The 13572-nt window shown below is 32.3% G+C and overlaps 1 protein-coding gene across 1 annotated transcript in view; it reads left to right on the top strand.

The window, feature by feature from the left end:
• The window catches only part of LOC127711482 (Na(+)/citrate cotransporter-like), a 51872-nt gene extending 41187 nt beyond the window's left edge, over positions 1–10685 (top strand). Inside the window, exons 12-14 of the mRNA XM_052217550.1 lie at positions 1030–1191; positions 2217–2354; positions 7274–10685. Of these exons, the coding sequence (XP_052073510.1) occupies positions 1030–1191; positions 2217–2354; positions 7274–7438 (465 nt within the window). The 3' untranslated portion in view covers positions 7439–10685. The remainder of the gene's footprint in view (positions 1–1029; positions 1192–2216; positions 2355–7273) is intronic.
• Positions 10686–13572: the final 2887 nt, after the last annotated feature.

Here is a 13572-nt window from a genome sequence, read left to right as displayed (position 1 = left end):
CATATTCAACTGTTTGTAGGCAGATGAGATACATTTTTGATCATTTATTGGTCCACACTATATTCTATCATGATGCGGCTTGATTTGGATTTGTCGAAGAAATTTTGCTCGAATCGCTATAGATGTCGTCATACATTATACTAGATATTTCTCAAACTGTTGAACTAATTATGACAAAACTTGACAGTAATGCTTGAAATAAACAGTATTACAAAGGAAAAAAATCACACATTCAGTTTATTCAACAAAAAAGTCTTCTTTAGGTGTAATACCACCAAATCATAGTACGTCACATCCGGTTGCATACGAAAAAGATTCCCAAAATAATATACTTGAATTTGACAGTTGTAGGAAACTAATCCTACATTTTATTGCAGTAAAAAAATTCTGAGTCATAAACATATATCTTGGGTGTTTCAAAGCACCCTAATTTTTTTATTTGGTGTTTATATAGAATATTTTGGAAACTTGAGGATACATGGTTACTAAAGCTGGTACACAGGAAAAAAAGGGGTGAAAATTTGATTGGTTAATCAGTGATAGTTATTTTCTTATATGCAATGAAATGTTATGTGAAATTTTGTCTATAGTACTAGACAGGATAAAACTTTAATCATGCCAAGTATTTCTTTATTTGAAACAAAGATAAATTCTGCACAATGTTTTGAAAAGTGCAAATTTAACAAAGACTACTAGGGGAAAATCAATGGTGGTATTACACCTATAAGAAAAATAAAATCATTATGAACTTACCATGACCTTCAATATTAAAAAAAATCTCACATTAACTGCAACTTCAAGAGCACCCCTATTACGGCTATCTCCGTCCGCAATAAAAAAGAATTTGGTAAGCGTCTGGTTTGTTGTCCATGGTTTTTAAATACACTTGTATAGTCCCTTCCGGTCTAAATGGTGACATTATTTCAAGCTACGAAGATAAATTGGATTCATTTAGAGTTTTTAAAGATCATATTTTTAACCACTGGAATGAAAATAAAACTTGTTGTAATTTGCTTTTGCATTTTTCAGGTTTCTGGATTGTCTAAATGGTTGAGTTGTGAGCTCAGTTCGATAAATGAATATGAACCCTGGATCATCAATTTAATAATTTGTTGTGTTGTTGCTGGAGCAACAGAAGTAACAAGCAATACTGCTACAGCCACATTACTACTGCCTATCATGTTTGATTTAGTACGTACTGTGACATATTACAATTACTGCTGCCTATATGTTGCACTTCTGTAAATAAAGATAATGCAATTTCCCATAGGAAATCTTTTTACGGCTTAAACTGTGCCACTTTTACCATGAAATGTCGTAAAAAATTTATCCTAGACTTTAAAGTTCATATGCACTACTTTTTTTAAGGTCAAAACATAGGGTTGCGCGGTATATTTTCAACATTTATATGCCCGACCTTCCAAGAGCTTAATACTTCAATTCTGTACTAACCTCCCTTCACTTTGGGTCTTCCTCATAATTCAATTTAGCCGCTATCCATGTGTATTTATACTGGTAACATTCCCAAGATATGTCTCTGTGAGATGAAACATATATATTGTTTTATTTAGTACGTAACATTGCACATTACAATTACGACTGCCTATAATGTTTGATTTAGTACGTATCACGTCACATTACAATTACGAATACATATGTTTGAGCTAGTATGTATCACGTCACATTACAATTACGACTGCCTTTACTGTTTGATTTAGTACATATCACGTCACATTACAATTACGAATGCATATATGTTTGAGTTAGTATGTATCACGTCACATTACAATTACGACTGTATATGATGTTGGATTCAGTATTTATCATTTAACGTTAGAATAAGGACTATATATAATGCTTGATTTAGTACGATCATGTTAGATTACAATTTCAACTACCTATAACATGTTTAACGTTTGATTTGGTATTTTTATGTCATAAATACAATTGCAACTGCCAATTATGTTTCATTTGGTTCGTTTCATGTCACATTACAATAGATATTGCCTATAATGTTTGAAAATCGCTGAAATGTTGTTGTGATCTAAGCTTTCGTATTTTAACAAAACATAGATAAATATAAGATACGAAAGCTTGAATATTTTGAGATAACCTAGATACAAAGGGAAGTTCAACATTTTTTTCTTGTGAAACAATTGGTGTGCATCATTTCTCTTTTTTAGCTAATGTATTATATATACTTTTATTGTTTTCAGGCCATAGGATTGAACCTTCATCCATTATATATGATGATCAGTGTCTGCATTGCTTGTTCTTTTGCTTTCATGCTACCAGTAGCAACACCACCAAACGCAATCGTGTTTTCTACGGGATACTTGAAGATTTACGACATGGTATGTTTATATGAATAAGAAAATAAAAAGACAGATTGTGATTGCCAATAAGACAACTATTTAGAAGAGACCAACTGACGAGAAAATATGTATATTTTTAATTGTTTATATAATAGATAAGAGGATATCAGGAATCACTACAAATACTTGACCCCTATTACCTATCTAGATCATATGCCGTAAAATTAAATCACTATAAAAGCCTGAACAATGCCGTCGTCGACAGGATGACCAATAACTTAAAGGTGAAAATAAAATTCGGCATGTAATTTGGAAAGCCGGGTCAACATGTGCTCGTTACTTCCTTTCTGTTGCAAATGTAGCTTCAACTACTGGTTGGACACTGCCGATCAAGAAGTCCAACACTAATGTTAATATAAAAATAAAAAGATGTGTTATGATTGCCAATGAGACAACCTTCCACCAGAGACCAAACAAGGTAGAAGTGAGCGACTATACCGTACGGCCTTCAAAAATGCGCGGAACTCAGACGGATATATTTTAATGCGACGGGTTTCAACATGTGTGAGAGCGCCCAACCCTTTCGCTAGACTGGAAGAGTGGTGTATCAGCTAAGCATAATAAAAAACTAAAAATCAATTGAAAAGTGCATTACTCATGAGAATCGATACAAAGCAACAACAACAACATTAATTTTGTTTTATAACATTTTTAGCCCAGTGCACATTTTCAATTAGAAAATAGACATGCTCAAATAACAATGAAACATTATTTTAATGCAATTTTTATAAAACAATTTTTTTCATTGGCTAAAATTAAACATGAAATCCACGGTTGACATGTCGTAATAAAGGAGTGAGCCTCCATATTGAATTGCTTGGATCAACAAATGTTTGATTACTACAATATCATCGGAAATAAAACAGAACCTACCCCAAAATCGCCGTTTTAATGTGATCTTTTCCCAAATTGAATCATAGAAATAACGTAAAAGCTTTCAGTTTGAACGTTGAAATTTGTATGACGTCATGTTTAGCCATGACGTTTTTCGCAAAAATCATTCATGAAGCTTATTTTTATTTTCAAATTTATAGATATTCTTCAAGTTCTTACGTATTATTTCTTTTTGTAATGCATAAGAATCGGAATAACAGTAGCGTAGGTCAAGAGTTGCCGTCGTCAATTGGGGTTTGATGGTCGCCAAAATCCGTTTAACTGGCTCCGCTACGCGTTGCCACTAAAACTGCATTTGCGACCATCACATCGCCAAAAATTATACAAATTGCCAAAAAAAAAATTGGGTTCTAAATTTCATTATCATTTAAATGGCTTCATTTATGTCGACCATCAAAGTCAAATTTGGTTTCAAATCCCCCAAATAAATGTTCTATACTATTCAATGTCCATGTAGTTATAAACACAATTTTGTGTAAACTACACATAGGTATAAACAGGGAACACACACTGTTTTCAAAGAATTTTCTTGGTATCACAAGGACTAAATCTCAAAATGAAACATTCGGACGGTTAATTCATTTAGTAAACTGTTTATAAAATAAGTCACACCATTGTCACTCTATATGCCCAAGCTTGGTTTTTACTAAACTTGTTATATAGATCATAGGTTCAATCATAGTAAATATAAGTTGATAATTTTGTATTCATGCTTGTATATCAAAAACTATTTCCATATACAAAATTTGTAATCAGCAAGTAATCATATCAATGTTATCTAAATGTAACCTAAATGTAATTATGATTCACCCTTTTTTTAGATCACCTGGCCCGAAGGGCCAAGTGAGCTTTTCTCATCACTTGGTGTCCGTCGTCCGTCGTCCGTCCGTCGTCGTCGTCGTCGTTGTCGTCGTCGTCGTCCGTCGTCGTCGTCGTCGTCGTCGTCGTCCTCGTCCGTCGTCGTTAGCTTTTTACAAAAATCTTCTCCTCTGAAACCACTGGGCAAAATTTAACCAAACTTAGCCACAATTCTCATTAGGGTATCTAATGTGTCCGATGACTCCGCCAACCAACCAAGATGGCCGCCATGGCTAAAAATAGAACATAGGGGTAAAATGTAGATTTTGGCTTATATCTCTGAAACCAAAGCATTTAGAGTAAATCTGACATGGGTAAAACTGATTATCAGGTCAAGATCTATCTGCCCTGTAATTTTCAGACAAATCTGACAACCTGTTTGTGGGTTGCTGCCCCTGAATTGGTAATTTTAAGGAAATTTTGCAGTTTTTGGTTATTATCTTGAATATTATTATAGATAGAGATTAACTGTAAACCTCAATAATGTTCAGCAAAGTAAGATCTACAAATAAGATGGCATGACCAAAATTGTCAGTCGACCCCTTTAGGAGTTATTGCCCTTAATAGTAAATTTTTAACAATTTTTCGTAAATTTTTGTAATATTTTACAAAAATCTTCTTCTCTGAAACTACCGAGACAAATTTAACCATACTTGGCCATCATCATTATTAGGGTATCTAGTTGAAAAAATTTGTCCGATGACCCCGCCTTCCAACCATCATGGCCGACTTGGTTAAAAATAGAACATAGGGGTAAAATGCAGTTTTTGGTTTATATCTCTGAAACTAAAGCATTTAGAGCAAGTCTGACAGGTGGAAAAAATGTTCATCAGATTTAGATTTATCTGCCCTGAAATTTTCAGACGAATCCGACAACCTGTTGTTGGGATGCTGCCCCTGAGTTAGTAATTTTACAAAAATTTTGCAGTTTTTTGTTATTATCTTAGATATCATTATAATATCTAATATCTAATACTATTAATTATGATTTTAACCTTATTTTACATGATTTCCAAAGCATCAGTAAATACAGGTGAGCGACACAGGCTCTTGAGAGCCTCTAGTTTTACATTATAATCGATTAAATTACGAGTACATGTAATCAGAAATTGCATGATTACTGATTACATGTGATTATACTGCAAAATGTAATTGATTACAGCTGATTATGATTACCCCATGCCTATTTGCAGCATATGATCATTACGACAATAAATGTATCTCCAGTGATGCACGAGGCCAAAATATTTGAAAATTCAATACTTAATCTGGAAGCTAGTTTAAAGCCAAAAACAACTACCGGTAATAGAAAAAAATATGTATCCAAGACAAAATAGTTTGTTTATATTTCCATGTTCACTGTATTTCAATATAACTGCTGTAAATATACATACTGCAGTAGTTCATTAAAAAATAAATAACATTTAACACTCTTGCCTCGACGCTGAGCGCGTCTAGTTTGATGTCCTTGTCTTGAATGTTGCCAATTGATCGGCAGTCCTTCGGGTGGAATTTTAGAATTGTCGTTGGTAACTGCAAGTTTCAATATCGTGTTTTGTCGTGTTACTTTGAAGCAGATCCATCATCCAAGATGGCCGCCAGTGGGGGGACTTCGTTTAACATAGGACCCTATAGCCAATACATACAATTGTCTTCTTTTAAAGAACAATGAATGAAATGAAACCAAACATGACATGAATGTTCCTTATGAGGTGTTGACCAAGTGTTGTAACTTTGTAGGCGATCAATCATCCAAGATGGCAACAAGCGGGGGACATCGTTTAACATAGGACCCTATGGACAATACATACAAATGCCTTCTTTTAGAGAACCACTGAATGGAATGAAACTAAACATGGCACGAATGTTCCTTATGAGGTGCTGACCAAGTGTTGTTACTTTGTAGCTGATCCATCATCCAAGATAGCCGCCAGCGGGGGACTTCGTTTAACATAGGACCATATGGACAATACATACACATGTCTTCTTTTAGAGAACCACTGAATGGAATAAAACCAAATATGGCATGAATATTCCTTATGAGGTGCTGACCAAGTGTTGTTACTTTGAAGCCGATCCATTATCCAAGATGCAGCCCTAGAATGACTTATTTTAACAAAGGACCCTATGGGAAATACATACAAATGTCTTTTTGTAGTGAACCACTGAATGGAATGGCATAAAACATGGCATGAATGTCCTTATGAGGTGCTGACCAAGTGTTGTAACTTTGTAGGCGATTAATCATCCAAGATAGCCGCCAGCGGGGACTAAGTTTAACATAGGACCCTATGGGAAATACATACAAATGTTTTCTTTTAGAGAACCACTGCATGGAATGGCACCAAACATGGCATGAATGTTCCTAATGAGGTGCTGGCCAAGTGTTGTTACTTTGTAACCAATCAATCATCCAAGATGGCAACCAGCAGGGACATAGTTTAACATAAGACCCAATGGGAAATACATACAAATGCTTCTTCTAGAGGAGCACTGAATGGAATGAAGCCAAACATGGCATAAATGTTCCTTATGAGGTGCTGATGAAGACCTTAATATATGCATCTTTATAGATTGAGATATACTGTAAACTGCAAAAATATCAAGAAAAGAAGATCTACATATAAGTCAAAATGAGCAAGATTGTCAATTGACATCTTTTTGGAATTAATATCCTTATAAAGTAATTTTCTACAAGTTCAATGAATTTATTGGTAATTTCTGTAAACTTTACAAAAGTCTTCTGCTTTTGATTAAATTACGGTGCCAATATTAAACCAAATTTGGCCTCAATCATTATTAGGGTATCTGTTATGATTTTAATCTATTTTTACATTATTTCCAAAACCAAAGTAGAATCAAGTGAACGACACAGGCTCTTTAGAGCCTTTAGTTTAATTCTGAAACAATAACCGTGGACAAATTGTTCTGTTTGGTTTGTTTTACAAAGCAATATAGAATTTAGTATGCATCCACATTTATCACTAACACATCCAAAACAGTATATACGCTATATATGTAATCTGACAGTTTACCCTTTTTGATGTTAATAATTCCTCTGTGGATCAATACACTCTTTCGTAATTGTATTTTTTCCCCTGGTAATAATATACATATTTGATTAGATTTAATTTTACATTTTATAGGTACTTGCTGGTATTGTTATGAATATTATCGGGCTCGGAGTATTGACGCTGGCAGTTAACACATGGGCAGAACCTATATTTGGTCTTGATACAATTCCGGAGATGTTCAGGGCAACTAATTCGAGCGATACAAGTGAAAATTGTATTAAGCTGTGTGAATTGTGAAATCCAATACCTATACTTATTTAAGAAAAAAACATTTTGATGCCAAGTAAAAGTGAGAAGCAAGCACATCATTTGACGTAAACAGGAGCTAGTATATTAAAAAAAATCTACTCAAGAGAAATCATCTAACATAAAGTATACCGACCAAAGCAACCCTGACGTCAAAATAGTTTTTAGGAGATGACCAAACAGCGAAAGAACATTCATCTGTGGATAGAATTGACATTAACTGTTTTTTATATACCACTTTAATATTACACTATTCAAACAAAATAGCAGAGTTCTTTTATTGTAAAACTTATTCTTTGACTCATGTACTGAGTGCCGATATGAACGCAACACATCATATTCCTGGTCCCTTTTGGTCCATTTACAAAAGAATAACAAACAAGTTCTGTAAAAGTATTCATCGTATGATCACACTGGACAAATAGCAAAGGATAATTGTTGATCTGCGTTACTTTTTGGTACACTTGCTAAAAGGGTTCATTATGATTAGAATTTTACATCCAAGGTGGAACATGTCATTTTTTTAATACAAATGAGATGATTGTGGAGTCTAAATAGAAAACATAAATATCTGCCGATTTGATGTTTTCATAATTTTGAAAACACATGTAGGTGTTTGAAGTACAGTATATTTGTGGTATCATTTGTTATGCAAACGACAAAAACACACTTCAAACATTTTACTGCAATTGCTATTTGCTGTAATAATTGGAATATATTTTGAAAAAATGCAATAGGACTGTTTTGTTTGAGGACAATGTCTATTAATTGGTTACATTACCTAATTGAGTGCATGCAATATATAAGTGGAATCCTTAGTTTTATAAGTAAACTTTAATTTCAAAACATCGTTATTACATTTTATAACTAATACGGATTACAAAGAAGAGCTAATATAATTCATCTCACTAGATATGTGGCAAAAAGGTCAGATGCTATTTTCTTCTCCCAAATGGTTGTCTGTATGTCTTGACTTTTATGTCTGTTTTTTGTGTATAAATATATATACCCAAAAGTATGTGACCCTTGTTTAATTGTTATTCTTTAAATCGTTATTTCCCCTTGAAAACCGTTTTGGTAATTTTTGAATCAAATTGATAAGATGTGCAATAAATTTGGCAGGTTCATATTATCTAAAATTGATATTAAAGTGTCATCATATATAACAAGACAGACGTAAAAGAAACCCCTGTTAATACCACAAAAAGGCGATCAAGACAACATAACAATTGAAATTAATGCCTTACCTACGAATTAATAAGGTCACCGTTAATAAAATGTATATTGTTAAGTTTCTCCGCTAATTTGGAAAAAAGTAAATATCTCATAGTTCCAAATTCTTTTCTATGAATCATTAAACATTATTACATATGTTGTAAGTTTTGGGGCAATGAATCATAGGGAACCTTTTTTTATTGATATAACAGGTGTTGAATGCTACAAAGGATTTGGACACTTGTATCACTCAGTTTATATTCATAGGATTCGTATTGTTTTTTATTCCTTATTCCTTTTTTTATAAATTGATGATTTTAATGTATTATAACTTTGAATTTAAAAAGGCAAAATAAATGCCTCAGCTAACATGTGTGCATGTACTAGAAGATATGTCTTTAAGCTGGCCACTTGACTATTGTTTTGTAAAAAGGGGAAGAAGAGTATGATTTGTCCTATGTAAAATCTCCTTAATCCTAACTTCTCGATTATTTTCGCTACGCCAATTACCCTAGTAATTTTGATTGAAATCTCATGAAATCAACTGTTATTGTGATTAAATTAATATTGTACAGTTTTAAGGCAAAAGCAAGCTTCATCTAAATGGAGACTAGCAAAAATTCAAAGGAACACGTTTGTTTATAGGTTTTTTCATTAAAGTTATTTTACATTTCATCAGACATTTATCATTGAATACTTGAACCTTTCTATGGCTCATTATTCAAATTCAAAATGGTACACATCTAATAAACATAGTACTCTGGACTATCATGGGTTTGGTATTATAGGGACAATCTAAATAATACAAATGTAAAGACGTGAATAGGGCTCGTTTATCTGGGATACATTTATACTGTATGATCAATACTTGTATATATTGCTTATTTTTTTTTATATATAATGTATATCCTTAATTCTGATACGATCATTGTAGTCAGTAAAAAACAAACAAAAAAGATGTCAGTTTGTGATGCTATATTTAAAGATGGTGTACATTATGAAAAATTTATGTAACAGTAGTAAATTTGAATTGATGCCAATAATCATGATAATAATGAAAAGATATATAATTATATTTTTAACAGATAAACTGATAATCGCATATTGTATACAAAATAGTAATCTTAGTGTGTATGTTACTATCTATCAAGGAAAAGAAAATTAGTGATTGAGACAAAAAGTCTAAAAATACTTGAACGTTTTGTGTTTTAAATATACCTCATTTACATGTCCGCAGCCGTTTAGACAACGAAATCTTTATAACAACTGCAATATGTGTTATTTGAAATGTCAACACGTTTTTGTAAACAAAATGAACGCGGATAGTCTGCGGTAACATGAACATACGCATTCGATCCACATTCATCAAGTTAAATTTTTTGTACAAAAAAAGGTCAATTATATACATCTTTCCCTCTATCTTCTCACTCCAATATTTCAAATGAGCAAAAAAATTCATTGTATTATATAGAATCAAACGATTACGGAAAAATACTCATCAAGTTCAGGGTACGATCAACAAATAAATATCCGTGTACTTGTCATTGTGGCAATACAAAGGGGGTCTTAATACAGTTTAACTATAAATACCTGTACATAATGTTATGTGCACGGGATATATATAGTATGAACTTATATTTACAACAGAAACAAAAGATTCAAAATTACGCCACTTCCATATATTTCATTCCTAATGAACATAGTGGTGATAAACTGTACCCGTGTAAACTTTCACTGTTTTTACGGTCAAAGTCATTATCACCAGTATTTATTAATTTTCAGAAAGATGGAAAACCCTAAAAATAGCTTATTTTTAAGTGTGCTGAAAATGTGAATATAATAGATAAAACAGATAAATGATAGAATTAAGCTTAAAAGATGAAATGTGTTATACAAATATACATGTTATATTGATATTAGTATAAAAAACGTAAATATTGTTGTATATATAATGTATAATTTATTGTGTATAAATGAACCATGTTGTATATATGAAATTGAAATTAAAATGCTACATATCTGTTCTTTGATTTGTCGAATATTTGGGGGACGGGATTGGGATGGGGTCGGAGGGTGGTGCTGAGAGACAGCAATACAAAGGCTTTATAAATGGTGTAAACAACAAATGTGCAATGAACTGTTCGCACAAACAACGTCTGTATCGATCTGAAGAGTTATGCCCTTTTCAACTGATTTTTATAGTTTGTTTTTATGTTGTTGATTTTTATAGTTTGTTCTTATGTTGTACTGTTACACCACTATCCAAGGTTATGGGAGGGTTTACCGCCAGTTAACTAGTACATAAATCAGGCCTTTAGTTTTCTCGTTTGAATTGTTTTACATTTGTCATCTCGGGGCATCTTATTGCTAAATATATGGTATGGGTTTTGCTCATTGTTTAATGCATTACGGTGACCTATAGTTGTAAACTTATGTGTCATTCGTTCTCTGGTGGAGAGTTGTCTCATTGGCAATATTATAGAAAATCAGTTTGAGGGAAAACATACTGCAGCTTAGGTATTTCAAATTCCAAAGCCTAGGGATATCAATTCTTATTTATGAAAGATTAAAGCATGCTTATAGGATTGTTGCTATTAAAAAAAGAAAACCTGTTAATAGTTTTAAAAGTATGATTTAAACAATAATCTAATAGATTACTGGAGAGTATTAAATCCTTCAAAAAATGTTTACACATAAAGAAATCACAACAGCAATATAGCAGGCAGAATAGATTAGTTTCTAATTAATTCTGACATAATAAATTGCATTTTGTATAATAAGTACAGATATCTGCCCAGCAATAATCAAATGTCTATTGTCTAAATGTCTATATTCTTGTCATTTTAATGTTATAGTTAACATTGCCATAAAAGTGGGAGGTTCGGCTAGCCACAAAACCAGGTTCAACTCACCATTTGTTTTCTTAAAATGTCCTGTACCAAGTTAGGAAAATGGCCATTGTTATATTATAGTTCGTTTCTGTGTGTGTTGCATTTTAGTGTTGTGTTTCTGTTGTGTCGTTGTTCTCCTCTTATATTTGATGTGTTTCCCTCGGTTTTAGTTGTAACTCGGATTTGTTTTTTTCTCAATCGATTTATGAATTTCGAATAGCGGTATACTACTGTTGCCTTTAATTATGTACAGATTATCAAACAGTTTAACTTAAAAAAAACATACAAAACACGATCAGGGGAAGGGATACTTTAAATTAAACAAAAGTATATCCAATGAACAAAATAAAGCAAATAGCAACATATTATTTCAAAACTTAAAGATCAATTTAGAGTAAAAGCATGAGAAAAAAACCTATTGTGTGATAGGACCTATCTAAATTTACATTGTAAGTAAGGGATTCAACTATCAACTATTGTAAGGCTAAAGAAAAAAGAAAAGATAGAAGTACTTGGAAATTTGGTAAACAAAATAAAACATCTTAATGAAATCGGCGGTAATGAATTAAATTCACGAAATCTCAAAACCATAAAGACCCATTGGTGGCTTTCGGCTGTTTTCTACTCTTTGGTCGGATTGTTGTCTCTTTGACACATTCCCCATTTACATTGTCAATTTTATCAATATTAAAGGATATGCGGATACAGAAAAAAGTATTTTAAGAAATTATGCAGACGAAAAAAAAGAAAGCCCAAACGACATTTATATTCAAATGGATCGAAGAAAGAGAAAATAATTTAAATACGTACAGTGGCCTATTATAATTGCTTACTACCACTTCATTTTAACTTTGGTGGATAGTCGTCTCACTGGCAATCTTGCTACATCACCTCGTCCTTTATATTTCTTGGTTTAGAAAAACACGCAAAGATATTATATTTATTAAAGATAACCAAAGAAATATAAAAGATGGCCATAGTAATATATTAGAAACTGAAAGAGAATATTATGAAAGGTATATACTTACAAAAACAGATGACATTGTAAAGAAATTCAAGAGTGTATAGAGGAACTAACAATGACTACACCTTAACTAAAGAATGAAGTTCAATCCAGAAAAGCGCCTCAGATGCATGAAATTTATAAAGTGTTGTTTTTATTTTTTACGGCACCAGGTCGATACCGCTGCTGGTGGACTATCAGTCCCCGAGGGTATCATCAGCTCAGTACGTAGTCAGTAATTCGGTACTTATATGATTTAAAACAAACATTTCTTCTATTGTCCGTTTGTCTTATAACTTATAAATAGAATACATCCTTTGCATACAAAAAGTAAAGGATGTGTAACAAATCATTGTTGGATCTCTGCATTCTTTGACATTCAGAGGCGGTTATGCAAGGCTGTCCGGTCAGTGTTATTATCTTCAAAATACCAGTATAAATCTTAGCATGTAGATTAAGACAAGCCAACAGTATTAAAGGTTTACAAATCTCATTAGATAATAAAATATACAGTTGAAAATTCAGTCAGCTTGCAGAAAACACAACATTGTTTGTCAAATCTAGACAAGACATTAAAGCGGCCCTCAACATTATAGTTAAAGATATTTGGTTCGTTTTCTGAACTTAAGCTTGATACAGATAAAACAGAAGATACTGTTGATTCGTTTTCTTTAGGGTTGTATGCAGAATTTGGCAAAACCACAAATTAATCAAATATCAATGAAAATACATTTTTTTCCTCGATCCACGAAATTGGTACCCACCAAAATAAATAAATCCATAGTATTTGGAAAGGAAATCTACAAAAGTAGTCGAAATTAATATGAAAATATAAAAGACTTCTACGTTGTTCTAATAAAATGTGTACATCTTTTGTTTTCTATGTATGCAGGACTATAGTCAGAATAAGTTGTTGTAAAATCAAATTCCAATTACAGTTACAACGTTTTCTTATAATATTTTTATATAGGATAATTCAGCTAAGTTACTGATTTCTGTTCACTAATGGAATTGAT

The sequence above is a fragment of the Mytilus californianus genome, unplaced genomic scaffold, assembly GCF_021869535.1.
Source record: "Mytilus californianus isolate M0D057914Y unplaced genomic scaffold, xbMytCali1.0.p SCAF_8, whole genome shotgun sequence".
Taxonomy (NCBI): Eukaryota; Metazoa; Mollusca; class Bivalvia; order Mytilida; family Mytilidae; genus Mytilus; species Mytilus californianus.
Note: the sequence above shows the minus strand (reverse complement) of the source record. Positions and strands in the feature narration are given on the sequence as shown.